Source organism: Pan troglodytes, chromosome 13 (assembly GCF_028858775.2).
Source record: "Pan troglodytes isolate AG18354 chromosome 13, NHGRI_mPanTro3-v2.0_pri, whole genome shotgun sequence".
Taxonomy (NCBI): domain Eukaryota; kingdom Metazoa; phylum Chordata; class Mammalia; order Primates; family Hominidae; genus Pan; species Pan troglodytes.
In genome coordinates, this window is record NC_072411.2 from 31,864,830 (window position 1) to 31,892,829 (window position 28,000).

Genomic DNA, 28,000 nt, shown 5'->3' on the forward strand with positions numbered 1-28,000 from the left:
TGAGATCCCTTCTCTACAAAGAAAAAAATAAATAAAGAAGTCATCCACCATGGGCACTGAGTCTGATAACCACATACTTTCCTCAGCATAAATCTCCCAGTAGAGTTGCTTTTAGAAAATAGAAGTCATCCCAGCGCAGTGGCTCATGCTGTAATCCCAGCACTTTGGGAAGCCAAGGTGGGAGAATTGCTCGAGTTGGAGACCATCCTGGGCAACGTAGTGAGACCACATCTCTATATACAATTTTAAAAAGTAGCTCCCTCACCCACAGCTGAGTTTTAACCCCATCCTCCCACTCCCCACCCCTCACCCCACCCTCCAGGACCAGGCCCTGTACTCACCTCTCCCTTTCTGTTCAGGGGAGCCCTGAGGGCCAGGAAGACCCTGATCCCCATTCTCTCCCTGCTCCCCCAGGGGACCCAATCAGTCCAGTGAGACCTGAGTGGCCCCTAGAGAAGGGAGCAGGTGGTTGGGGAACACAGGAGGAGTCACGTGGATGGGGGAGAAAGGCCAAGACACAGAGAATGCCCTGGGTGCAGGGTCTGTGGGTGGCCCTCACTGAGCAGGGACCCCGGGGCCTGGTGGCTGGGGGCCTGGAGCAGAGCAGGCCCCTCAGAGTCCCACAGGCTTCAGGGCTGAGGGTGATGGGAGACACACCTGGCCATGTGTCTGTCACTCACCTTCTCTTCCTCGGCTCCAGCATCGCTCCCGAAGCCAGGAAGCCCTGGGGGTCCCTTTGGGGAGACAGAAGTCCCTCTCTCCAGAGAGAGGAGGAAACTCGGTTCTCCCATCGCCTCCCACTTCCTGCAGGGCCTTAGCTGGCTGCCCCAGGGCGCCCACCCTCACCCCTCACCAGCCCCATCCCAGTCACTCACCACAGGACTGGAAGGCCCAGCCTGGCCTGTGGCTCCAGGTTGGCCTTGCTGACCCTGCAGATTTGAGGGGACCCCAGGGACGGGGAGGAGCACCCCACATTGCACTCCTCCCCGGGCTTTTCACCTTCCTCCTCAAGTCCAGCCCTCGCCTGCAGTGACTCACACTGGGCCCCAGAGCCCCTCAGACCATCAGCACCAGCTGGGCCTGTGGGACCCAAGGCACCCACAGCACCTGGAGGCCCAGAAATGCACACAAGGAATGTGTCCTGAAAGGCAGCAGAGGGGATGTGAATTGGAGCAGGGGTTCAAAGTGGAAGGGGTGAGGCAGGGAGGAGGGCCCGAAGCCTGGGAGCCCCAGGGCAGCAATAACTATAGGAAACCCCTGTCCCCAGAAGGGGTCAACATGGGATACGTGGATGGGGGTGGTGGGTAGACATCTGGAGACAGAGGCACCTGAGGGGCAGAAAGGCAGAGGGGAGGCTCCAGCACCCAGGGGCAGCCTCTCTTTCACCTGGGCTTTACTCCTCATCGGCCCTGGGGACCAGGCATGCCAGTGAGACCCTGCAAATGGGACGGAGGGAGAGAACATGAGGCCTGGGCAGCCAGGCGCCACTCTTCCCCTTCCTGTGCTACACACACACACACACACACTGCACACATGCACATACTATAGATGCATTGCACACACTGCACACACATGGCACACACACAGATGCAGAGGTCCTGTTTCGAAAACGCACAGGCGTCTGTGCATCTCGGGAAGAGCCAGTCGCCCACACCCCACCTGGAGGCCCAGGTTAACCTCTGGCCCAGCAGAAAAGCTGGCCAGTCCCTCCACCAGTGTCCATTGATTGGTCAGTAAACATGACCACCGCTGTTGAGAACATGTTCACCAAACCTCAGGAACAACATACCCAGGACGTCACAGACTCAAACCCATGTGCTCATGCCTCCCGTCGCCATGCACACATCAGGGACAGCACAGATACCAGGCATCTCCCTGCCCGCCCCACCAGCCATTGCCCAATCTCTACCACATGGCCTAGGGACTGCCTCCCAAGGTCCCAGAGCCCACCTCACTCACCCACTTGACTAGTGGCCCAGGGGTTCTATTCTCCCCAGCAGGACCAGGGAATGCCTAGGAAGAGAAGAACTGGGATGGGTGTGTGTTTGGCCTCCAGCCAAGGGACCTCTCAGGAGTGGGTATAGAAGAGGGCTAAGGGGCTGAAGGCTGGGGCTCAGTGGGGGTGGTGGGGTCACTGGTCATTCACAGATTGTCCTGGTTCGCCATCCTTGCCACAGTCACCCTTAGCACTGTCCCGGCCCTGCAGGGGTGAAGCAAGGCCAGAGGAGGCCCCAACCTGGCTGGCATCACCCCTAAAACTGCCAATCCTCCCATCCCCCTGCCTGTCCTGCCATATCTCCAGTTTCCCAGTACCCAAGCCCATTAGCCACATGGAGGCTCCTCATAGAAGCCCCACCCTCTTTTCCCCTTCCCCCTCCCTAAGACACCCGAGTCACCTTCTCCAGGGGGGTCAGGGTCTCCAGGAAAATCAAGACCCTGATCCAAAGAGAGAACAAGGATCAAGGTCGCAGCCCCTTAAGCCCGCTCAACACAGACTACCACAGGCACATGCCACCCTCTCCCTCTGTACAGACAGTGCCTGCCGCCTTGCCAGATCTGTCCCACAGACCCTGGCTGATGGATGAAATGAGTACTCAGACACAGGCATGCAGTGTAAGGCAGCTAGGTGACTGCCTGGCCCCAGTGGCCAGAGAGCAGCTGTGAGAAGCTGGAGCTGCTTGCTTTTATTCAGTGCAGGCACAATGGTGAAAACCTGGAGCCAACACAACCTGTAGGTAATTAACATTTATTGTTCCCCTTTCAGGGAATGTCAGGCGCACGGATGATCAAAGGTCAGTTCCTGGTTGATGTAAGTGAACAATCTCGTTTAAGAAAAATTCCCCCACACTCCCTTGTAGCTACTCCTTGCCCTCTACCTCAGGGTTATAGAACAGCTGCCTTCAGCTATTCTCCTCCTGGGGCTCTGTAGAAACTTCCGACCTTTCAGAAGGTTTGTGTCCTTTCCCTGTAGTTTTTCCCACCACTCTGGCCAATCCCCCACACCGCCTCCCTAGGAAGAGGGTCTCTTTTATCGGAGTGTGATGAGATTCCTGAGGGGTTATTAGACCCTGTTTCGTGAAGGAATAGAAGGTGGAGAATTGTTAGGGCTATAATGATGAAAGGTAAGATGAAATGGAAGGTGAAGAATCGTGTAAGAGTGGCTTTGTCAACTGAAAATCACCTCGGATTCACTGGGCAAGGTCAGTCCCGACATATGGACTAGCTGATATTAGGTTTGTGGTTACTGTAGCACCTCAGAATGATATTTGGCCTCATGGAAGCACATAGCCTATAAACGCTGTTGCTGTGGTTGTAAGCAAGAGAATAATGCCAGTGTTTCAGGTTTCCAAATACATGAATGAGCCATAATATAAGCCTCGGCCGACATGTAGGAAGAGGCAGATGAAGAATGTTGAAGTACCATTAGTGTGAAAAAAGCGGGTAATTCAGCTGTAGTTCACATCTCGGTTAATATAGGCGACTGAAGAGAAAGAAATTGAGGTATCTGGTGTGTAATGTATGGCCAGATATAACCCTGTGATGATCTGAAGGATTAAGCAGGTGCCAAGAAGTCAGCCCAAGTTTCATCATATAGAGATATGAGATGGAGTGGGGAGGTCGATGAGTGAATAATAAATGATTTTTATTAGTGGATTTGTTTTATGTATTATGGTCATTAGTGTTCTTATAGTTGAAATGCAACAATGGTTTTTCTTATCATTAGTCATGGTTATAATCCATGTGGGAATAATGACATACGCTTTGTTCTTATTAAGTGTTCTTTTGGTTATGGGATTTGTAGGTTTTTCTTCTAAACCTCCAATTTATGGGGTCTTAGGGTTAATTATTAGTGGTGCTGTGGGTTGCGTTATTGTACTAAATTATGGTGGGGCTTTTATGGGATTAATAGTCTTTTTGATTTACTTGTAGGGGATGATGGTTGTTTTTGGCTATACTGCGGCGATGGCTATTGAGGAATATCCAGAGGAGTGGGGATCAAGCATTGAGGTTTTAGGAACATTATTATTGGGTTTAGCAGTAGAGTTGGTGTTAATTTGATGAATAGCTGAGTATGATGGGCTGGTGGTTCTAGTTAATTTTAGTAGTATGGGAAGTTGAGTAATTTTTGAGAGTGAGGGGCCAGGGTTGGTTCATGAGGATTCTGTGGGTGCAGGTGCTTTCTGTAATTGTGGGTGTTGATTGGTGGTGGTTGCTGGTTGAATTGTTGGCTGGTGTTGATATTATAATTGAAGTTACTCAGGGCAACAGATTAAATACTTAAGAGTAAACTCAAAAAGGTTGGAACAAAAGAAGAGGAAATAAGATTTAATTAGGCCTTTTTGAGTAGTTATAGTAACAGAGGCTGTGATTTGGGTTTGTGAAATTGTTTTTGGTATGGACTTTTCTAGTCAAATTAGATAATAGAAGTGATGCCAGGTTTTGGCTTATAGATAGGCTTGAGTGAGGGGTTATATAGTGAATTGTGATTGAGTAAAATCCTAATATGTTAGAAAAGTTGAATATTTGTAATGGGTGTTTTATTTTAAGATTATTAATTATAGAACTCAGTTCTATAGCCAGTAAAAGCCCTAGGATGTTTACACCTAGGGCTGCAAGTTTTAAATGAGGTGCTATTGTTGTTTGTGGGGATGAAGCAGGGGCAATGCTATTGGTGAGGAGAAACCCAGCAAAGATGCTGTCAATTATAAGGTGTTTAATTGGATTTATTAGGGAAGGAATATTTTCATTAATGTTATTAGGGTTGGGAAGTGGGGTTGTACTATTAGGGCAAAGGAAATAATTTGCATACTGTAGACACTTGTTAGGGAAGTGGCAATGAAAGTAATAGAGAGGGCTCAGGCGTTGGTATATGACGTGTTTGCGGTTTCGATGATGAGATCTTTAGAGTAAAAGCCTGTGAGGAAGGGCATACCCATAAGTGCTAGGCTGCCAGTAATAAGGGAGGAGAAAGTAAGGGGTAAAGTCTTAAATAGTCCTTCTGTTTTTCAGATGTCTTGTTCATCGTTGAGGCTGTGGATGATGGATCCTGAACACATAAATAATATAACTTTGAAAAAGGCGTGGGTGCAGATGTGTAGGAATGCTAGGTGTGGTTGATTAATGCCAATTGTGGTTATTCTAAGGCCTAGTTGACTTGAGGTGGAGAGTGCTACGGTTTTTTCAATATTATTTTGTGTTAAAGCACAGATTGCTGTAAAAAAGTGGTAATAGCCCCTAGACATAGTGTAAGGGTTTGGATTAACACATTATTTTCTATTAAGGGGTGGAAATGAATAAGTAGGAACACTCCTGCCACAACTATAGTGCTAGAGTGGAGTAGGGCTGAGACAGGGGCTGGGCCTTCCATGGCAGAAGGAAGTCAGGAGTGGAGGCCAAGTTGGGCTGTTTTTCCTGCTGCTGCTAAGAGAAGCAGCAATTAATGGAAGAAGATCGGGGGTAGGATTTAGGATAAATATTTGTTGAGGCTCTCATGTATTGGAGGATGTGAGGAATCAGGCTATAGCTAAAATGAAGCCAATATCGCCAATGCGATTATGTAGGATCGCTTGCAGGGCTGTTGTATTAGCATCTGATCAGCCATGTCATCAGCCAGTTAGTAGAAAAGACACAATTCCTACACCTTCTCATCCAATAAAAAGTTGAAAAAGGTTGTTGGCGGTAACTAGAATTAATATTGTGGTGTGGAAAATAAGTAAATACTTGAAAAACTGATCAATATTAGGATCTAACTTTATATATCATATAGAGAATTCTATAATCAGGTGACAAATAGTGCTACTGGAATAAACATTATGGAGAAGTAGTCTGAAGCTTAATGAGAGTTTAAGGGTTTGGATTGTTATTCAATATCAGTTTGAGATGATGGGTTATTGGTCTGTAGATATAGTCTTGTGGGAATGAGGCTAATGGTGAAGGTGCATGTGATAGCTATTTTTACGTAATATAGGTACAAGTTCTTCTTGTAAGGGTTGATGAAGGTAATAATAATTGCTAAGGTTAAGGAGATTAAGGTTATTATGGTAATACGTGATTATTACTTTTATTTGGAGTTGCACCAATATTTTTGGTTCCTAAGACCAACAGATAGCTCTTATCCTCTAAAAGTTGAGAAAGCCATGTTGTCAGGCATGGGGGCATGAGTCAGCAGTTCTTGCACACTTTCTTGGTAAATAAGAAGAAGCAGACTTCTATTATTAGATCCATAATCTCATGTTTTGATTAAACTGTATTTGTAGGGTATAGACTGTATAATAATTTTAGGGTTTAGAGATAATAGGAGAATAGGTGAAAGGTGTATAAATATTAATATAGTTTTTCATGTAAAGGAGGGCTTAATACTGTTAATATAATAAGTAAGTGTTCACTGGTGTGTTGTGACAAGCATGTGAAGGAAATAAAGGGCTGTAATTAATATATTACATCCTATAAGCATAATGGTAATATTTGATCAGGAGAGTGAAGCCACTCTTACGAGGAGTTTGCCTATTAGATTAGTGGAGGGGGGTAAGGCAGGGTTAGTAAAATTTGCTATAAGCCATCAAAAGGGTATTAGTGGAAATAATGTTTGAAGCCCTCGAGAGAGTAATATGATTCGGCTGTGGATTCGCTTGTAGTTTGAATTTGCTAGGCAGAAAAGTAGGGACGAAGTAAGTCCGTGGGCAATTATGAGGATAATTGCAAGATAAAGCTTCAGGGGATTTGAATAAGGATAGCCATAATAACAAGTGCCATATGGCTTACGGAGGAATATGCAATAAGTGACTTTAGATCAGTTTGTCATAGACAGATAGAGCTTCTCATAACTATACCTCATAAGGATAACATGAGGAAGGGATAGACTATATATTCTGTCAGGGGGCTGAGGATAAGGGTTAAGTCGTATTATGCCATAGCCGCCTAGTTTTAGGAGTCCTGCTGCAAGTACTATTGAACTGGCAATAGGAGTTTCTACATGGGCTTTAGGAAGTCATAGGTGAAGTCCGTATAGGGGTATTTTTACCATAAAAGCCATTCTACACACCATATAAAGTTGTTGGATCAGGAAATTAATAGTTGTTGGATATTAAATGTTATTATGCTCAGTGAGCCTAGGATATTTTGGGTGTAAGTAAGTATAATAAGTAGGGGGAGAGATCCTACTAGTGTATAAAGTAAGAAATATGTGCTTGCATTGAGGCATTCTAGTTGGTTGCCCCAGCGGGTAATAATAATTAAGGTGGGGATAAGTGTAGCTTCAAAGAGAATATAAAATATAATTAGTTCTGTGGCTGTAAATGCTATAATTAGAAAAACTTGTAGGGAGATCAATATGGAAATATAGAGCTTTTTCTGTGGGAGGGATTCACTGGAGAGGTGATACTGGCTTGCTATAATTATAAGAGGTAATGGCCAGGCTGTTAAGATTAGAAGGGGTGATGTTAGGGGATCAGAGGAGAAAGTTGATGAGAAGTTGAATAGATTGTTGTTGAATTGATTAAAGAATAATAGGGCAATAAAGCTGATAATTAGGCTGTGAGTGGTTATATTGATCCAGAGTATAGGATTTTTAGAGAGTCATGTTATTGGTAGCAGTGTGATTGTTGGAATGATAACTTTTAGCATTGAAGTAAATTTAGGTTATGCACATAGTTTAAGCCATATGTGTTGGAAATTGAAACTAGTAAGGCAAGGCCCACTGTGGCTTTGCAGGAGCAAATACTAGTAGGGTGATGGGTACTACGGTTGCTAGGGTAAAATGTATATTTAAAGTTATAAGGAGGGGTGGAGCCAAGATGGCCAAATAGGAACAGCTCCGGTCTACAGCTCCCAGCATAAGCGATGCAGAAGACGGGTGATTTCTGCATTTTCATCTGAGCTTTGAAGAGAGCAGTGGTTATCCCAGCATGCAGCTGGAGATCTGAGAACGGGCAGACTGCCTCCTCAAGTGGGTCCCTGACCCCTGATCCCCGAGCAGCCTAACTGGGAGGCACCCCCCAGTAGGGGCAGACTGACACCTCACACGGCCAGGTACTTCTCTGAGACAAAACTTCCAGAGGAACGATCAGACAGCAGCATTTGCAGTTCATGAAAATCTGCTGTTCTGCAGCCACTGCTGTGGGTACCCAGGCAAACAGGGTCTGGAGTGGACCTCTAGCAAACTCCAACAGACCTGCAGCTGAGGGTCCTGTCTGTTAGAAGGAAAACTAACAAACAGAAAGGACATCCACACCAAAAACCCTTCTGTACATCACCATCATCAAAGACCAAAAGTAGATAAAACCACAAAGATGGGGAAAAAACAGAGCAGAAAAACTGCAAACTCTAAAAAGCAGAGCGCCTCTCCTCCTCCAAAGGAATGCAGTTCCTCACCAGCAACGGAACAAAGCTGGACGGAGAAGGACTTTGACGAGTTAAGAGAAGAAGCCTTCAGATGATCAAACTACTCTGAGCTACAGGAGGAAATTCAAACCAAAGGCAAAGAAGTTAAAAACTTTGAAAAAAATTTAGACAAATGTATAACTAGAATAACCAATGCACAGAAGTCCTTAAAGGAGCTGATGGAGCTGAAAGCCAAGGCTCGAGAAATACATGAAGAATGCAGAAGCCTCAGGAGCCAATGCGATCAACTGGAAGAAAGGGTATCAGTGATGGAAGATGAAATGAATGAAATGAAGTGAAAAGGGAAGTTTAGAGAAAAAGAATAAAAAGAAATGAACAAAGCCTCCAAGAAATATGGGACTATGTGAAAAGACCAAATCTACGTCTGATTGGTGTACCTGAAAGTGACGGGGAGAACAGAACCAAGTTGGAAAACACTCTACAAGATATTATCCAGGAGAACTTCCCCAATCTAGCAAGGCAGGCCAACATTCAAATTCAGGAAATACAGAGAATGCCACAAAGATACTCCTCGAGAAGAGCAACTCCAAGACACATAATTGTCAGATTCACCAAAGTTGAAATGAAGAAAAAAATGTTAAGGGCAGCCAGAGAGAAAGGTCGGGTTACCCACAAAGGGAAGCCCATCAGACTAACAGCAGATCTCTTGGCAGAAACTCTACAAGCCAGAAGAGAGTGGGGGCCAATATTCAACATTCTTAAAGAAAAGAATTTTCAACCCAGAATTTCATATCCAGCCAAACTAAGCTTCATAAGTGAAGGAGAAATAAAATACTTTACAGACAAGCAAATGCTGAGAGATTTTGTCACCACCAGGCTTGCCCTAAAAGAGCTCCTGAAGGAAGCACTAAACATGGAAAGGAACAACCGGTACCAGCCACTGCAAAATCATGCCAAATTGTAAAGACCATCCAGGCTAGGAAGAAACTGCATCAAGTAACAAGCAAAATCACCAGCTAACATCATAATGACAGGATCAAATTCACACATAACAATATTAACTTTAAATGTAAATGGTCTACATGCTCCAATTAAAAGACACAGACTGGCAAATTGGATAAAGAGTCAAGACCCATCAGTGTGCTGTATTCAGGAAACCCATCTCACGTGCAGAGACACACAAAGGCTCAAAATAAAGGGATGGAGGAAGATCTACCAAGCAAATGGAAAACAAAAAAAGGCAGGGGTTGCAATGCTACTCTTTGATAAAACAGACTTTAAACCAGCAAAGATCAAAAGAGACAAAGAAGGCCATTCCATAATGGTAAAGGGATCAATTCAACAAGAAGAGCTAACTATCCTAAATATATATGCACCCAATACAGGAGCACCCAGATTCATAAAGCAAGTCCTGAGTGACCTACAAAGAGACTTACACTCCCACACAATAATAATGGGAGACTTTAACACCCCACTGTCAACATTAGACAGATCAATGAGACAGAAAGTTAACAAGGATGCCCAGGAATTGAACTCAGCTCTGCACCAAGCGGACCTAATAGACATCTACAGAACTCTCCACCCCAAATCAAAAGAATATACATTTTTTTTAGCACCACACCACACCTATTCCAAAACTGACCACATAGTTGGAAGTAAAGCACTCCTCACCAAATGTAAAAGAACAGAAATTATAACAAACTGTCTCTCAGACCACAGTGCAATCAAACTAGAACTCAGGATTAAGAAACTCACTCAAAACCGCTCAACTATATGGAAACTGAACAACCTGCTCCTGAAAGACTACTGGGTACATAACAAAATGAAGGCAGAAATAAAGATGTTCTTTGAAACCAATGAGAACAAAGACACAACATACCAGAATCTCTGGGACACATTCAAAGCAGTGTGTAGAGGGAAATTTATAGCACTAAATGCCCACAAGAGAAAGCAGAAAAAATCCAAAATTGACACCCTAACATCACAATTAAAAGAACTAGAAAAGCAAGAGCAAACACATTCAAAAGCTAGCAGAAGGCCAGAAATAACTAAAATCAGAGCAGAACTGAAGGAAATAGAGACACAAAAAACCCTTCAAAAAATTAATGAATCCAGGATCTGGTTTTTTGAAAGGATCAACAAAATTGATAGACCGCTAGCAAGACTAATAAAGAAGAAAAGAGAGAAGAATCAAATAGACGCAATAAAAAATGATAAAGGGGATATCACCACCGATCCCACAGAAATACAAACTACCATCAGAGAATATTACAAACACCTCTACGCAAATAAACTAGAAAATCTAGAAGAAATGGATAAATTCCTCGACACATACACCCTCCCAAGACTAAACCAGGAAGAAGTTGAATCTCTGAATAGACCAATAACAGGCTCTGAAATTGTGGCAATAATCAATGGCTTACCAACCAAAAAAAGTCTAGGACCAGATGGATTCACATCCGAATTCTACCAGAGGTACAACGAGGAGCTGGTACCATTCCTTCTGAAACTATTCCAATCAATAGAAAAAGGAATCCTCCCTAACTCATTTTATGAGGCCAGCATCATCCTGATACCAAAGCTGGGCAGAGACATAACCAAAAAAGGGAATTTTAGACTAATATCCTTGATGAACATTGATGCAAAAATCCTCAGTAAAATACTGGCAAACCGAATCCAGCAGCACATCAAAAAGCTTATCCACCATGATCAAGTGGGATTCATCCCTGGGATGCAAGGCTGGTTCAACATACACAAATCAATAAATGTAATCCAGCATATAAACAGAACCAAAGACAAAAACCACATGATTATCTCAATAGATGCAGAAAAGGCCTTTGACAAAATTCAACAACCCTTCATGCTAAAAACTCTCAATAAATTAGGTATTGATGGGACGTATCTCAAAATATTAAGAGCTATCTATGACAAACCCACAGCCAATATCATACTGAATGGGCAAAAACTGGTAGCATTCTCTTTGAAAACTGGCACGAGAGAGGGATGCCCTCTCTCACCACTCCTATTCAACATAGTGTTGGAAGTTCTGGCTAGGGCAATTAGGCAGGAGAAGGAAATAAAGGGTATTCAATTAGGAAAAGAGGAAGTCAAATTGTCCCTGTTTGCAGATGACATGACTGTATATCTAGAAAACCCCATTGTCTCAGCCCAAAACCTCCTTAAGCTGATAAGCAACTTCAGCAAAGTCTCAGGATACAAAATCAATGTACAAAAATCACAAGCATTCTTATACACCAATAACAGGCAAACAGAGAGCCAAATCATGAGTGAACTCCCATTCACAATTGCTTCAAAGAGAATAAAATACCTAGGAATCCAACTTACAAGGGATGTGAAGAACCTCTTCAAGGAGAACTACAAACCACTGCTCAGTGAAATAAAAGAGGATACAAAGAAATGGAAGAACATTCCATGCTCATGGGTAGGAAGAATCAATATCGTGAAAATGGCCATACTGCCCAAGGTCATTTATAGATTCAATGCCATCCCCATCAAGCTACCAAAGACTTTATTCACAGAATTGGAAAAAACTACTTTAAAGTTCATATGGAACCAAAAAAGAGCCCACATTGCCAAGTCAATCCTGAACCAAAAGAACAAAGCTGGAGGCATCACACTACCTGACTTCAAACTATACTACAAGGCTACAGTAACCAAAACAGCATGGTACTGGTACCAAAACAGAGATATAGATCAATGGAACAGAACAGAGCCCTCAGAAATAACACCGCATATCTACAACTATCTGATCTTTGACAAACCTGGGAAAAACAAGCAATGGGGAAAGGATTCCCTATTTAATAAATGGTGCTGGGAAAACTGGCTAGCCATATGTAGAAAGCTGAAACTGGACCTCTTCCTTACACCTTATACAAAAATTAATTCAAGATGGATTAAAGACTTAAACGTTAGACCTAAAACCATAAAAACCCTGAAACCCAAGAAAACATAGGCATTACCATTCAGGACATAGGCATGGGCAAGGACTTCATGTCTAAAACACCAAAAGCAATGGCAACAAAAGCCAAAATTGACAAATGGGATGTAATTAAACTAAAGAGCTTCTGCACAGCAAAAGAAACTACCATCAGAGTGAACAGACAACCTACAAAATGGGAGAAAATTTTCGCAACCTACTCATCTGACAAAGGGCTGATATCCAGAATCTACAATGAACTCAAACAAATTTACAAGAAAAAAACAAACAAGCCCATGAAAAAGTGGGTGAAGGACACGAACAGACACTTCTCAAAAGAAGACATCTATGCAGCCAAAAAACACATGAAAAAATGCTCACCATCACTGGCCATCAGAGAAATGCAAATCAAAACCACAATGAGATGCCATCTCACACCAGTTAGAATGGCAATCATTAAAAAGTCAGGAAACAACAGGTGCTGGAGAGAATGTGGAGAAATAGGAACACTTTTACACTGTTGGTGGGACTGTAAACTAGTTCAACCATTGTGGAAGTCAGTGTGGTGATTCCTCAGGGATCTAGAACTAGAAATACCATTTGACCCAGCCATCCCATTACTGGGTATATAGCCAAAGGACTATAAATCATGCTGCTATAAAGACACATGCACACGTATGTTTATTGAGGCACTATTCACAATAGCAAAGACTTGGAGCCAACCCAAATGTCCAACAATGATAGACTGGATTAAGAAAATGTGGCACATATACACCATGGAATACTATGCATCCATAAAAAATGAAGAGTTCATGTCCTTTGTAGGGACATGGATGAAATTGGAAATCATCATTCTCAGAAGCTATCACAAGGACAAAAAACCAAACACCGCATGTTCTCACTCATAGGTGGGAATTGAACAATGAGAACACATGGACACAGGAAGGGGAACATCACACTCTGGGGTCTGTTGTGGGGTGGGGGGAGGGGGGAGGGATAGCATTAGGAGATATACCTAATGCTAAATGACGAGTTAATGGGTGCAGCACACCAGCATGGCACATGTATACATATGTAACTAACCTGCACATTGTGCACATGTACCCTAAAACTTAAAGTATAATAATAATAAAATAAATAAATAAATAAATAAGTAAATAAAGTTATAAGGGTATTTATGATGAATAATGATAATATTATCCCTTCTAGGCATAGTAGGAAAAAAGTTGTATTTATATATAGCAATGCTGGCAGCTAGGACTGTGAGAGAAAGGAGTAGAAGAACTGCTGATATTAAGTGGGATTGATAGATTAATAACCCCAGAAGTGATATGGTATATGTGAATATAATATTTATGTAAATAGGGGGCATTTGGTAAACATGTTCTATCATAACTAACGAGTCAAAATCATTTATTTTGGCTTAAACTACTTACCAATTCAGTTCAGTCTAATCCTTTTTGAGTTCATTCATAAGTTAAACCTAGGCTTAAAATGATAACTAGCATAAGGGATGTACTAATTATTAGTGTCAGGTTACTTGTTTGAAGGGCTCATGGTAAGGGTAGCAGTAGGGTGATTTCTAAGTCAAATAGGAGGAATGTGATGGCTACTAGAAATGATTTTATGGAGAAAGGAATGCGGGTGGAGGATAACGAGTCAAATCCTCATTCGTAGGGGCTGGATTTTTCTGTATAAATATTAAGTTGTGGGAGCCAGAATGTAATAGCTATAAGTGACAGGGCTAGTAGGGTGTTGATTACTAGGGCTAGTGTTAGGTTAATTACTCTTTTTCAGATACTATCGAAACTAATTGATTGGAAGTCAATGGTACTGTTTATACTAAAAGAGTAAGACCCTCATCAGTAGATAGAAATATACAAGAATAGTCATACTACATCTACATAGTGTCAATATCAGGCGGTGGCTTCAAAGCCAAAATGATGGCTGGATGTAAAGTGGTATTTTAATTGGCGGAGAAGGCAGATAGTAAGGAAAGTTGATCCAATAATGATGTGAAGTCCATAAAAGCCTGTAGCTATAAAAAATGTTGGGCCATAAATTCCATCAGAAAAAGCAAAGGGAGCCTCTCAGTATTCTGAGACTTGTAGGAGGGTGAAGCAAATGCCTAAGATAATTGTGAAAAGTAGTGCTTGAATTACTTGTTTTTGATTATTTTCTATTAGGCTGTGATGGGCTCAAGTAATTGAAATGTGTTCAGGAGGGGTACTTCCAGGGGGTCAAGGGGAGAAATGCTTGTTGGAGATCAGTGTCCTCCTAATTCTGGAGCTGGGGCTAGACTAGAATGGTAGAATGCTCAAAAGAATCCAGCAAAGACAAATACTTCTGAGATAACAAATAAGACTATTCCACATCGGAGACCTTTTTGAACAGTTGTTGTATTATGGCCTGGAAATGTACTTTCTCGGATAATGTCACATCACCATTGATATATAGTCAGTGTATTGGTTAGTAGGCCCAGGGTTAAAAGAGTAATAGAGTTAAAGTGAAATCATATAGCTAGGCCAGATGTTATTAGGTGAGCTGAGAGAGCCCCTGTTAATGGTCAAGGGCTGGGTTTGACTAAATGATAGGTGTGTGTTTGGTGGGTCATTATGTATTGTCATATAAATAAAGGCTTATTAAAAGCGTAAAGACATAAGCTTGGATAAGGGCCACAGCAGATTGGAGCATGGTTAAAAGAATTAGAATAATAAAGGTGATTGAAGCTGTGGGAAGGTTAGTAGTTGATAATACTAGTGTGGCTCCTCCAATTAAGCGCATGAGTAAGTGACTGGCTGTAATGTTGGCTGTTAGACGTACAGCTAGTGCTGTTGGTTGAATAAATAGACTAATGGTTTCGGTGAATACTGGTATAGGAATAAGTGGTATGCGTGTGCCTTGTGGTAGGAAGTGAGCTAAGGAGTTTTTAGTTTTAAAGCAGAAGCCCGTGATTACTGTGCCTGCTCATAAGGGGATTGCTGTAGCTAGATTTATTGAAGGTTGGGTAGTTGGTGTAAATGAGTCTGGTAGGAGTCCAAGGAGATTGGTTAAGGCAATAAAGAGAATTAGAGATATCAGTATAAGGGATCGGGCTTGTCCTTTAATGTTATGTATAATTATTTGTTTTAGGGTAAGTTGAACTAGTCATTGTTGAATAGAAATTAATCAGTTATTGACTAGATGGAGGTTGGAAGGAGTGTGGAGGGGAACAAGATGATTAGTGCTGCTGTGGGTAACCCTAGGATTGTTGGGGCGATAAATGAGGCGAACAGATTTTTGTTCATTTTAGTTCTCAAGGGTTGTTATGTTTTTGTACTTTATTTTTGGTGAAGGGGGTGTATGGTAGATGAAATTTGATATTTTTAATTGAATAATGGAAAATAAAGTTACCATTATTGATACAATAATAGGTCATGTGGAAGTATCTAGCTGAGGCATTCACTCTAGAGAGGTATGATTTCTCTCGATCTTTAACTTAAAAGGTTAACACTGGGGTAACTTTACAGTGATATTATGGTGTGGATATAGATCAAGTTTCAAAAGTTTTTAATGGAACTAATTCTAGAACAATAGGTATAAAACCGTGATTAGATCCACAGATTTCTGAGCATTGTCTGTAGTAGAGGCCTGGTCGTGTAGTGGTTAAGGTAAATTGGTTTAAGCGTCCAGGGACTGCGTCTGTTTTTAAACCTAATGAGGGAATAGTTCATGAGTGCAGGACATCTTCAGATGAGGTTAACATGTGGATGGGAATTTCTATTGGGAGGATTGTTCGATTATCGACTTCAAGGAGTCTACATTCTTCTGGTTTTAGGTCTGCTGTTGGAAGCATATAAGAATCGAAGCTTAACTCTTCATAATCTGTACACTAGTAGCTTCAATACCATTGATGTCCAATTGTTTTAACGGTGAGAGAAGGCTTATTGACTTCATCTGTTATATATAACATACGTAGGGATGGGAGGGCAGTTAAGATTAAAATGATAGCAGGCAAGATAATTCAGACAGTCTCTATTTCTTGGGCATCTATGGTGCTATTGTTGGTCAGTTTTGTTGTGAGTATTAGAGAAATAATGTATAGAACCAGGGAACTAATTAGGAAAACAATGACAAGGGTGTGGTCATGGAAGGTAAGTAGTTCTTCTATAATAGGAGATGAAGCATCTTGAAGACCTAATTGAACTGGATGGGCCATTAAGATATATACGGTTTAACCTATAACTTAACTTTGACAAAGTTATGAAATAATTTCACTAATATCTTATTGAGAAGGTCATAGAGGTTATGGGATTGGCTTGAAACCAGTCTCTGGGGGGTTCGATTCCCTCCTTTTTCACTTAGGTCTTCATGTAGGTTGGTTCTTCGAATGTGTGATGGGTTGGTGGACAGCCTTATAGTCATTCTAAGTTGGTAGATGGTTGCTCAACTATTAGAACTTTTCATTTTGAAGTGAAGGCTTCTCAGACCATGAAAATTATTAGTATTACTGCTGTTAGGGAAATAAATGAGCCTACAGATGAAATAATATTTCATGCGGTGTATGCATCAGGATAACTGGAGTAACATCGAGGCATACCAGATAGGCCAAGGAAGTGCTGTGGGAAAAAAGTTAAATTCACACTTACAAATATAATAGCAAAGTGAGTTTTAGCATAGATTTGATTGAGTATAACCTGAAAATAGAGGGAATCAGTGAACAAAGCCTCCCATAATGGCAAATATGGTTCCTTTTAATAAGACATAATGGAAATGGGCTACAACATAATATGTATCATGTAGTACAATATCCAGTGATGAACTGGCTAGTACAGTGCCGGTTAGGCCTTCTGTTGTAAAAAGGAAAATAAATCCCAGGGCTCAGAGCATTGCGGGGGATCATTTGATACTACTGCCATGAAGTGTAGCTAGCCAGCTAAAGACTTTGACACCAGTAGGAATAGTAGTAATTATAGTAGCAGAGGTGAAGTATGCTCGTGTATCTACATCTCTTCCTACTGTAAATATATGGTGGGCCCATACGATAAACCCTAAGAAGCTAATTGATATTATGGCTCATACTATGCCCGTATACCCAAATGGTTCTTTTTTTTCCAGAATAATATGTTATGATATGGGAAATTATCCGAAGCCCAGTAAGATGAGGATATACACTTCAGGGTGACCAAAGAATCAGAATAAATGCTGATATAAGATAGGATCACCTCCACTAACTGGGTCGAAAAAAGTAGTATTAAGATTGCGGTCAGTTAACAATATAGTAATGCCGGCAGCTAGGACTGGGAGAGAAAGGAGTAGAAGAACTGCTGTAATTAAGACTGATCAGATGAAGAGGGGTGTGTGATATTGGGACATGGCTGGGGGTTTATATTAATAATTGTGGTGATAAAGTTAATAGCCCTAAAATAGAAGAAACACCTGCCAAATGGAGTGAAAAGATGGTTAAATCTACAGAGGCTCCCGCATGTGTTAGATTTCCTGCTAAGGGGTTGGGGGGGGTGGTGGGGGTAGACTGTTCAGCCGGTTCCAGCGCCTGCCTCTACTATAGCGGATGCAAATAATAGTAGGAAAGAGGGTGAGAGGAGTCAGAAGCTTCTACTATTTATGCAGGGAAATGCTATATTGGGGGGGCAATTATCAGAGGAACTAATCAGTTGCCGAAGCCTCCAATTATAATTGGCATTACTATAAAGAAAATTATGACAAATGCATGAGCTGTAATGATGACATTATAAATTTGATCATCTCCTAAAAGAGTACCTGGTTGGCCCAGTTCAGCTTGAATAAGGAGGCTTAAAGCTGGACCCACTATCCCTGCTCATGCACTGAACAGTAGATAGAATATCCCGATATCTTTATAGTTGGCTGAGAACAGTCAACAGTTGGTGAACATAAGTGAAGTGAGAAAAAGGTAAAATGGCTGAGTAAGCATTAGACTGTAGTCTAAAAACAGAGGTCAAGACCTCTTTTTACCAACCCCGAGGTGATTTTCATGTTGAATTGCAAATTCAAACAAGCAGCTTCAGTCTTGCTAGGGCTTCTCCCACCTGTCTCCTCCGAAGCCAGTTGATTAGGGTGTTCAGCTGTTAATTAAATTTTCGTGGGTTTAAGTCCCGTCAATCTAGTAAGGGCTTAGCTTAATTAAAGTGATTCATTTGCATTCAATTGATACAGAGTAGAATTTTGCAGTCCTTAGGTTTTTGCAGAACTTCAGTATACTGTACTGGCTAAGAGCTTTGAAGGCTCTTGGTCTTACTTAACCTACATTTCTAGATTATAAATAGTGTCAGTGGAGATATTGGTAGGAGGAAGGTAGAGAAGATGATGAGTGGGAGGAGAAATAATATGGGTTTTGTGTTTTCGAACTGTCATTTTCTTTTTATATTATTGGATGTGGGGAATATTGTCACTGAAGTGGAGTAAATTAAGCATATATAAAAATATAGGTTGAGTAAAGTTATGATGGCTGTGATGGTTGGGATAATAAGACTGTTATTTTTTGTAAGTGCTTGGATAATAATTCATTTAGGTCGGAACCCTGTTAATGGGGGTAAACGTCCTAGGGATAATAAAATTGATAGGATTATAGATATTAATCATGTTAATTTGTTTCAGGTGTGAGACAGTGATAAGGTTGTGGTGCTTGAATTCAGGTTGAGTACTTGGAATGCAGCAATTGTTGGGATGAAATAGATAATCAGGGTAAAAATGGTAATGTTTGGGTTATACATTAGTACTGCTATTATTCAGTCTATATGAGTGGTTGAGGAGTAGGCTAAAATTTTACATGGTTGAGTTTTGTTGAGTCCTCCTCAACTGCCCACTAAAATAGATAGGAGAATATTCATATTTATTGATGGGAAAATTTGATTGAATTGAATTGAAATAGGGGCTAGTTTTTGTCATGTGAGGAGAAGTATGCCAGATGTTAGAGAAGTTCCTTGGGTTACTTCTGGAACTCAGAAGTGAAAGGGGGCTATTCCTAATTTTATTACTAAGGCTATTATTATTATTAGGGATGAAAACTGATTTACAGTATTTATTGTTGTTCACTGTCCGGATAACAGATTATTGGAGAGAATACCGATTATGAGGACTCTAGATGCGGTTGCCTGTATAAGGAAATATTTAGTGGCTGCTTCTGTGGAGCGGGGATTTATTTTTTAATTAAGATTGGGATGAGGGCTAGTATATTTATTTCTAAGCCTGTTCAGAGGAAAAATGAGTGTGAGGCTAGCATTGTGATAAGGGTACCTGTAGAAATAGTAAAGTAGATGATAAGCTGAGCTAATAGGTTAATTAGTACGGGAAGGATATAACCAACATTTTTGGGATATGGGCCTGATAGCTTATTTAGCTGACCTTACTTTAGGACGTGGTGTGATAGGTAGCACGGAGAATTTTGGATTCTCAGGGATGGGTTCAATTCCTGTAGTTCTAGAAATATGAGGATTTTAACCTCTGTTGTTTACTCTGTCAAAGTAATTCTTTTGTCAGACATATTTCTTATGTTTGGGGTGGGATGCTGGAGATTATGATGGGTATTGAGATATATCATACACAGAATGCTAGTGTAAGTGGTAGAAAGTTTTTTCATAGAAGATGTGTAAGTTAATCATAGCGGAATTGGGGATAGGCTGTTCGAATTCATAAAAATAGGGAGGTTAAGAGGAGGGTCTTGGTAATGAAATACGTAGTATAGAATTCCAGTGAATACATAGAGTATAATTGTACCTAGGAAAATTGTAGTAGTTAGGGAATTTATTATTATAATATTCATGTATTCTGCTATAAAGAAGAGGGCAAATGGACCTGTGGCATATTCGATGTTGAAACCTGAGACTAACTCTGATTCTCCTTCTGTTAGGTCAAAAGGGGCTAGGTTAGTTTCTGCTAATATAGAAATAAATAATATTATGGCTAGGGGTCATGATGGTAAGAGTAGTCAGAGGGATTCTTGTGTTAAGTATATATAAATTGAATGAGCTGCTTATCAGTAGAACTGATAATAGGCTGATGGCTAGGGTAACTTCATATGAAATTAGGCGATGGCTTGTAACGTGCCAATTAGTCATAGTTTGAATAGGTTGCTCATCCTGATCATAAAATAAAGTAGACAACTATTTTGAGGGGTTGGCTAAGGCGTAATTATCTGGGTCGCTCAGGAGGTCAGGTGAAGATAGTGCTAGCATTATTAAAAGGAGGAGGAGAAAAATTAAACCTAGGATATCTTTGATTGTATAGGAAGGGTGAAAGATGATTTTATCGAAGTGCCCCCTCTCCACTTCATGCACTCACTGCATGCCGTCTGATGCTTCAGGGTATTAGCCACAGGGCCTTTCTCACTTTCTCTTTGGATCCCAGACCCCATGAATCCTCCCAGGAGATTCCACTCCCAGAGCCTCCCTCCCAGGCATCCCCCAACTCCTGGGCTCCCCACACTCCAAGATCCTTGCTCACAGACACCCATAATCCCAGGGCTGTCATTCACAAGGGCTGAGAGGCCTCAGCCTCCATGCCCCCAAAATCGCAGTGTTCCCTTTGGGGCTGTCACCTGACCCCAGTGTCCTTTAGGCCCTGGTGGTCCTGCCTCTCCCAGCTGCCCCAACTCTACTGTATTCTCCCCATGCTCCCCACATGGGTACTGCAGAACAAGTGAAGGGCACAGATGATCTGGGGGGTCTTGAAGATCAGGGATGCAGCCTCTGCTTCCAAGACACCTTCAGCCACCCCCTACTGCCCTCAGGGACAATGTGACAGACACAGAAAGTCCAGCCTATAGGGGGAGACCCTGGTCTCTTTCCCTTGGAGGTAAGAGAGGAAGGGCTCATTCAGAGTATGGTCCAGAGCAGATACTCCTGGCCACAGAGGAGCTCCAGCTCAAAGAGGTCACAGGAAAAGTGGGGTGCAGTGAGGGGGGTGAAAGGGGTTGGAAAGTAGGGCCCTGGAGCTGTCAGTCTCCTTGACACCTGGCTCACCCTGGATCCTTGGAGATCCTGAATGTCCTGGCTCCCCCTGCAAAGAGATTGAGGTCAAAAACCTATTTGCCCCCTCAAAAAATCCTGGTATTCCCCACATCTCATTCTTTTATGTCTCCCCAATCAAAATTGGCAGAAAACCAACTTTCATCCCTCAGTTGAAATACTTGTCCATTCACCCCCTTCCCAGTGACCATCTCTCCAGGGGGACCCAGGTTCCCAATGCCTCCTGGGGTGCTTTGTGGGCCCTGAAGGAGGAGCAGAAATAGGGCTCATTGCTTAGGGAGGTGGGCCCATTTCTGGGGCAGAGGCCAGGATAAGTGCTCCAAGGTCACTACAGGGAGACAGTGAAGGCCTCCTGGGGAAAGGGGCTTCTCTTGGCCCCTGAGACAAGACTAGAGTTTATGGCCTGGGGAAAGGGAGGCAGAGGACCAGACACATTAATCAGGAAGACCCTAGGGACAGAGGTGGGCTGAGTCAGGAGAATGGGGGCAGGGGCTGGGGTCCTCGCTGGGGTGAGGAAGGAACTGGCTCACCCAGGCTCCCTGGGAGCATGGAGAGAGAGGACACTCATGCCACACACACCCTCTCTCTGGGGGGCCCATAGAGGCCTTCACCCCTGATGTTCCCTATGGGGGAAACAGAGTAGGAGGAGCTGCTCCTCAGTTGTCGCCAAGGTCAGGTGGTTGAGGGAGAGCTGGGGCTGTGGGCAGGGGTCAGGTGGAGCCCAGCAGAGACCACTCACCTTAGCTCCAGACTTCCCAGTGGCACCTCAGGGACCCCGCTGACCCTGTGGACCCTAGAGAGGGGAGTGTTGTTGTCAGAAAAACCCAAACCCGTTTGGACCTTGAGCTCCCCGTTTCTCTCCCTTGCACTTATGAGGCCCCATTCTCCTCGAGGCCCTGACTTCCTTGACAGGCCCTGGTGGGAATGGAATGGACATCCCCCGGGGCATGACTCCCCACAGAGCCCCCCCCACACCCCTCCAGCCTTTCCCTCCACACCTTCTCCCTACCCCCAGCTTCCCCAGGCTCCGTTCTCTCCACTGACTCCAGGAAAGCCAGGAAATCCCAGGAGTCCCTGGTGAGGAAGGAGAAGCGGGGAAATTGAGAAGTTATGAGAGGTCAGGCTCGGGAAGGAGCAGAGGGGGCCAGCAGAGGCCATGCAGGCAGCGGCGTGGAGACCTGGATCCTGCCACAAATGAGGTGGCCTGGGACAAACCCCTGCTGCTCTCGGCCTCTCTCTCATCTGTAGATTGGGGGCCGCTAAACACTCTTGAGGGCCCCCCACTGCTCTGCTAGTCTGTGCTCCCTGGAATCGAAGTCAGGGAAGTGAAAAGGAGGAGGGGCACACACCCGGTGTCACCCTGAGTTCCTGGCATCCGGGGTAGCCAGGCAGACCAGGAACACCCAGCTTGCCCTGTGGAGGGACAGGGAGCAATTAGGAGTGAGAGGAGGCCCAGGTGCTACTTTCTGGAGACCCCGACCCTCACATGTGAGGGCCATGCCCCATCCCCCGGTGCACCCACACACCCCAGCTCCTAGCCCCTTCTCTCCTGCCCCATGGCTGCCTTTTGCAGTCTCTCCTTCCAGAGGGCGAATTTTCCCCAACTCTAGTGCTGGGATCCTGCTTTCCTGTGCCTGCAGCCCTGTCAAGTCCTCAGGGTCACTGTGATCCAGCTGCAGCCCACGTGCCGACCTCAGTACCATCTGTCCCAGCACCCACTCCTGCTCCATCCACCAAGACCAGTCACCCTGCAGGCCCCCTGCCCTTTGCCCACGTGGCACAACACCCCAACTCCCCAACCTGTCCCCTTCCTCCTGATGCTCCAGGGCTCCTCCTGCCCGGGATGCGGTGGAGCAAGGGTTGGGAGCAGCAATTCTGCAGCCAGACTGCCCTGACTCAGCCCCTGGCCTGTGCATCACTGCCGATGTGATGACCAAGCCTTTCTGTGCCTCTGGAGAGTCTCATCTGCAAAACAGGACTGTCCACGTCCACCTCACAGGATGGAGAGGACACCTTAGCACAGTGCCTGCACATGGCGAGGGCTGGGGGGAGTCAGCCCTGGAGACCACAGGTCTCACTGCTGTTGGACACTCCCTTTTCGAAGCTGCCACTGCTCTGAGTCTGGGCATGTTCACTTTGCCTGGGACCTGCAGCCACTCTGTGCCTCATCTCCAATCAACTCTTCACAACAGCGGCTTTTCCTTGACTTTTCCTATAGGCTCCTCAACCCATCAGCAGCCAGAAGGTGCCGTTTATAGAGAGAGGAGCATAATTAATGCATGGCCATCTTCAATTAACTGGCTGATGTTAGCTGCGGGCACCCCCCATGCCCGCCCTGACCTAGTGCCCACATCCCTAGAGGGTCCAGGCACAGACCTCTCTTCCCGTCGTCATCTTGCCTGCGAGCCCTGGGAAGCCCAGGATCTCTAGTCAGTTCATTGTGTTCCTTTTGCTCCCTGGGACCATCCTCTCCTCTGGAACCAGGGCTCCAGCCTCACCGTGAGTGAGAGAGTGGGAGAGGTGAGTGTGGAGGCCTGGGGATGAGGTCTGGGCCCAGAGGAGAAAGGGGCACCAGTGAGGCCGAGTGGGGCTGGTGGATCCCAGGAGCTGTTGCAGGAGAGGGTGCCTGTGGGGTATAGAGAGTGTGGTGATCCAGGGCCAGCGCGATGCAGATCGTGGGTTTGCCGTCCTGCAGGGACCAGGCCCCCGAGGATGCACAGCACTGGAATTGAGGAGCCCGGGACCTCCGGGGAATGAACTGGTGCTTGGGGACTCCAGAGTGGAGAATCATTAGGACATGGAGTTGGGGCCAGTGTGGGGTCTTTACTCAGCCTGACACCTTTCACATCTATGTCACCTTTGAACCTCAGAAAGCCATCCCCTGAGAAAGGTGGAGGTGAGATGACCCCACAGATGACAGAGGGCCGGGAGCTCTAATGGAGGATTCTGAGAACATGGGTGGAAGGGTGGGATCAGGAGCTGGAGGGCAGCCAGGGGCAGGCTGAGGAGCGGCGATGGCAGGAGTGAGGTGCTGGGAAATTCTGCTCACCTTTGCATCTTATGGCCCTTCAGACCCCAAATTCCATCTGCACCCTGAAATTAGAGGATGACAGAGTGGCCAGGGGATGGAGGTGGGTTGGAAGGAGCGAGCCCCTGAGGCCCCATCTCACTCCCTTCAACACAGTCCTTTATCCCCAGCCTGGAGGTCAGTTACCTTGACACCTGGAGGTCCTGGGTATCCTAGAGGGCCCTGAGGTCCAAATGGACCCTGGAAGAAAAAGGCATTTGTTAAAGGTCCCAGGGTGTCACTGAGGGGGTCTTGGGGTGGGAGAAATAAATGTCACAGTGCTGGAGTCTGGGTAGGGCTCCAGGGCACAGGAGTTTCACACCACGTGGACCATCACTTACTCCTCCAGCATTTACTGAGCACCTCCTGTGTGCTGGTGGGTCCTCAGCGCTGAGGCCGACCCATGGTCTGCAGTGACTGTGCTGTGCCCAGCAGGGACGGCTCCTCCCTGGCCTCCCACTGCCTGGGTGCTGGGGCTCCCCAAGCGTGCACTGTCCTGGGATCCCCCTCCCAGCCCAGTTATGCACCATACTGGGGGTGGAGGTGGCAGCAGTGCAGATGAGATCAGGGTCCCTGTGCTCTGCCCAAGGTTAGTGGGAGGGACTAGGGTGGCCATAGTTGCTAATCAGGGATTCTGAGGGGAGAGCCTGGGCAGTGTCAGATGGTGACAGCCTGGGACAGCTTCTTGTGGGCAGAGTGACAGCAGCCCCTGGGGAATGCTGGGTGGGGAAGGGTGGGGGCTGGCTCATCCTCTGTCCCAGCCTGGGGCGGGGGGGACTGCAGCCTCTGTCTGTCCCCTGGTGCTGACCCCCCCAGAGAGTCCCTCTGCATCTGCAGCCCCTGTAACTCATCCCCAGTAGGGGCCCGGCTGGCCTAGGCTCTGTCTCCTGGCTCCTGAGCCTCTGGTGTAGCTGTTGCCAGGGATGCCATGTCTGTCCTTGGGGCCAACAGAACCAGGCCCAGAAGTGTCCCCACCCCACATACCCCCAGAGCGGGTGTGCCCCTGCACAGCCCAGCCCAGCCTGTCAAGAATGGGTCCCAGCGAACAGGGGCCTCTCACCCTCATCTGCCCAGCCTTGGGGAGCCTGGGCTGGGATGGGTGTTGGGGTCCTTAGGCCTGTGGGCAGCAGACACCAGGTCCCCGGTGACCAGACTGTGGCCAGGTTGGCTGAGTGCTCACTGCAGCCTGGGCCAAGAGTGGCCCTGTCCCACTGCCATACTCACCAGACCCTGTGAGGCCGGTGGGGGGATCCTGGACAGTGCGCCTTGTCCAAGGTCCCAGGAAGGGGAGGCGGTTGATGTCCTTGAAGGAGCATAGAACATCCTCACTCTGGCCACCAGGACGGGAGCAGGGAAGCCCCCGTGTCCACAGTGCACGGCCGGGCACATGGTACTCCCTGCCCTTCCACCTGCCCCGTCATCCAGGCTTGGCCAGGGGCCTGCCCAGTGCTACTCCCCTCCCTCAAGTCCCCGACACCTGCACTGTCCTCACTGACCTGTGAGCCTGTGCCCATTCTCTACTGTGTCCCCCAGTCATGGCCATGAGAGGGACATCTGAACCACGGCAACCATTGGTGAATTTTAGTCAGCCAGGCAGCAGCTGTACGCCCAGGCCAGCTCCCAGTCGCCCACCCTGCACTTGGGGTGCTCCCGACGGGTGTCCAGCCCTGCCTGGGCCAACTCCATGCAGTGGGGTTTTCCAATTCCCTGGCCATCTGTGGCCACAGCAGAGGGCACCTGAGACTTTAAACTGGGGACCCACCTTGGGGATCCCCTCTGTCTCTTCCCAGGTTCTAGGCACAATGCTGTCCCTCCTGCCTCCTCCTGGCTTCTGGGCCTTGGCACCCACGTCCCCCGACCCTATGCTCCCTGCTGGACCCATCGCCACCCATTCTGCCACCCCAGCGCTGCCACCTTCAGCCCACACACGTTCCTCTGACTGAACGCCCGAGTCCAGGGCTGGAACAGTTTCAAACATCACACCCACATCCCAGATATTAGAAAGACAAGGGAAAAGAGAAGGGGCAAACAGCTAAAATCTAGGTCACCTGAGTCTGTCCGGTTTTTCCAGAAGTCTTGTATGTTGGTATCATTCCATTGGCCACAAGGTCTCATGACTAGCTCTAGCCAGAAGGAAACTGAGAAGGCAAATCTTTAGGCTTTACAGCTTCTCCAGCAGGAGTAAAAAGAGGTTATAAATTGATTTTGTGTTGCTAATACACCGTGATGATTACCCAGATGATTTTATCTAAATAATTTTCTAACTGGACAGTATTAATATTAGTAGGTATCGTGATGAATCATGCTGTATCCCCAGGCACTCTGCCAGGTTATTTACATTCATCACTTCATGAAACTTCACTCTAACCGTATTTTGTAGATATTAGTATTATTCCCTTTATGGATCAGGAAAGTGATGGTAATTAACTTGCCTAAGGACACAGAGTTGGTAGATATCAGAGAAGGGATTATAAGAACCCAGAACTATTTCACTCCAAAGTTTCTGCTACACATCCACTGCTTCTTCCAGTGTAAAGATGTAGCACTCAACTGTAATGGACATATTAACTGTGATTCATTAATGATGATTAATTAACTCTCCTGTATCCAAACAATGCCAGTTACAATCAGAAACTCCTATAATCAGATAATAAATCAAATTTACCTACATATCCAGAATGTTTTTTTACATGATAAAATCTGACTTTAAGAAAAAATAAATTTCACCTAATGTGGAATAAAGTAGTGTAGCATTTTTAAAAATGTATCGAAGGCAATCAAATGAAACTGGTGTTATGAGCCATATTTTTGTTGGCAACTGTTATCACCCAAACACACATATTCAGAATAATTTCATCTTATTCAAAGATTCAAGATTCAAAAATATTTGTTAAAACTCATCTGAAAAACTCATCTGCAGCATGAACGTTTTCCTATTTTCCTGTAGTATCCCCACATCTAATTATTTTAAATAGCAATCTCAGTAAAATTATAAAATTAATAAAATTATTTTCTCCTACCATGCTGCAGATTCTTCCATGTTTGCACTGTAAAATCAACTAATCGAAAATTTGAAACACAGTGTTGCCTGTTACTTTTTCTGGGTCTATGAAAATATAAATTGTCATCTTTTCTTGCTGTTATTTTGCTATTCAGCGGGTACACAAATGCACATGACAAAATGAGGATCGCCTTATCTGTAAGACTGAAAATAAGACTTGTGTTTCTCCCAAGTCGTGCTTGCATTTCTCACTGGCTATCAGGTGTCCCATCCCAGCCCCTGCTGTCCGCAGGGACCCCTCTGGGCAGCTGAGTCTTGCTCATTCCAGGACTTGGCAGCTACCCTGGAAAAAAACCATTGGTAAAGCTGTGCAAGCCCTCTTTGGAGACCGGAGGGCTTTCCTGGTGCCCTGCTGGGCCGGCAGCTTCCTCACAAACACAGCACACTGCTGGGGGCAAGCTGCTGGCTTCTCCTGCCTCACACAGGGTCGCTTAGGCCTGGTCCTACCAGGTCATCATCCTCCTGGGCAGCCATCTCCAGAGTGCCTTGCCCAGCCCGTGTGGCCCCCATCGCCATAGCCCCAGGTGCCACCATTGTCCTGGGTGGTCAGCTCAGTGCCATCCTCACTGGCAGCCCAATCTCATGTCCCACAGCCCAGATTTCCTGGCATT

The 28,000-nt window shown here is 45.1% G+C and overlaps 1 protein-coding gene and 2 pseudogenes across 3 annotated transcripts; all 3 read right to left on the reverse strand.

Annotated features, from left to right (window-relative positions):
- Positions 1-77: 77 nt before the first annotated feature.
- Positions 78-28,000, reverse strand: LOC129135366 (collagen alpha-2(XI) chain-like). 3 transcript variants are annotated; one of them, XM_054679772.2, is made up of 7 exons: positions 26,377-28,000; positions 24,476-24,529; positions 24,311-24,354; positions 22,001-22,054; positions 21,256-21,292; positions 1,960-2,013; positions 78-1,436 (listed from the first exon to the last, which is right to left on the reverse strand). In XM_054679772.2, the coding sequence occupies exons 1-7, from the start codon at positions 26,419-26,421 to the stop codon at positions 1,401-1,403; spliced, it is 324 nt and encodes a 107-aa protein (XP_054535747.1). In that variant the 5' UTR covers positions 26,422-28,000; the 3' UTR covers positions 78-1,400. The 3 variants fall into 3 exon arrangements, with proteins under 3 accessions (XP_054535747.1, XP_054535748.1, XP_054535746.1); XM_054679773.2 differs by lacking the exons at positions 78-1,436; positions 1,960-2,013 and adding an exon at positions 18,213-18,360; XM_054679771.2 differs by lacking the exons at positions 78-1,436; positions 1,960-2,013 and having other exon boundaries at positions 21,045-21,292.
- On the reverse strand, positions 14,891-15,564 carry LOC129143402 (ATP synthase subunit a-like; annotated as a pseudogene).
- Positions 15,810-16,475, reverse strand: LOC134807959 (cytochrome c oxidase subunit 2-like; annotated as a pseudogene).

What these genes read in the sequence shown, in the direction of transcription:
- LOC129135366 (XM_054679771.2), bottom strand. Translation starts at nt 26,421, where the DNA reads ATGATACCAACATACAAGACTTCTGGAAAAACCGGACAGACTCAG. An exon ending in AAGGGCCATAAGATGCAAAG is followed by an intron (nt 22,055 to 24,310) that starts GTGAGCAGAATT and finishes TCCCCTCTCTAG; the next exon opens with GGTCCACAGGGTCAGCGGGG. An exon ending in CTGGGAAGTCTGGAGCTAAG is followed by an intron (nt 21,293 to 22,000) that starts GTGAGTGGTCTC and finishes ATCTCTTTGCAG; the next exon opens with GGGGAGCCAGGACATTCAGG.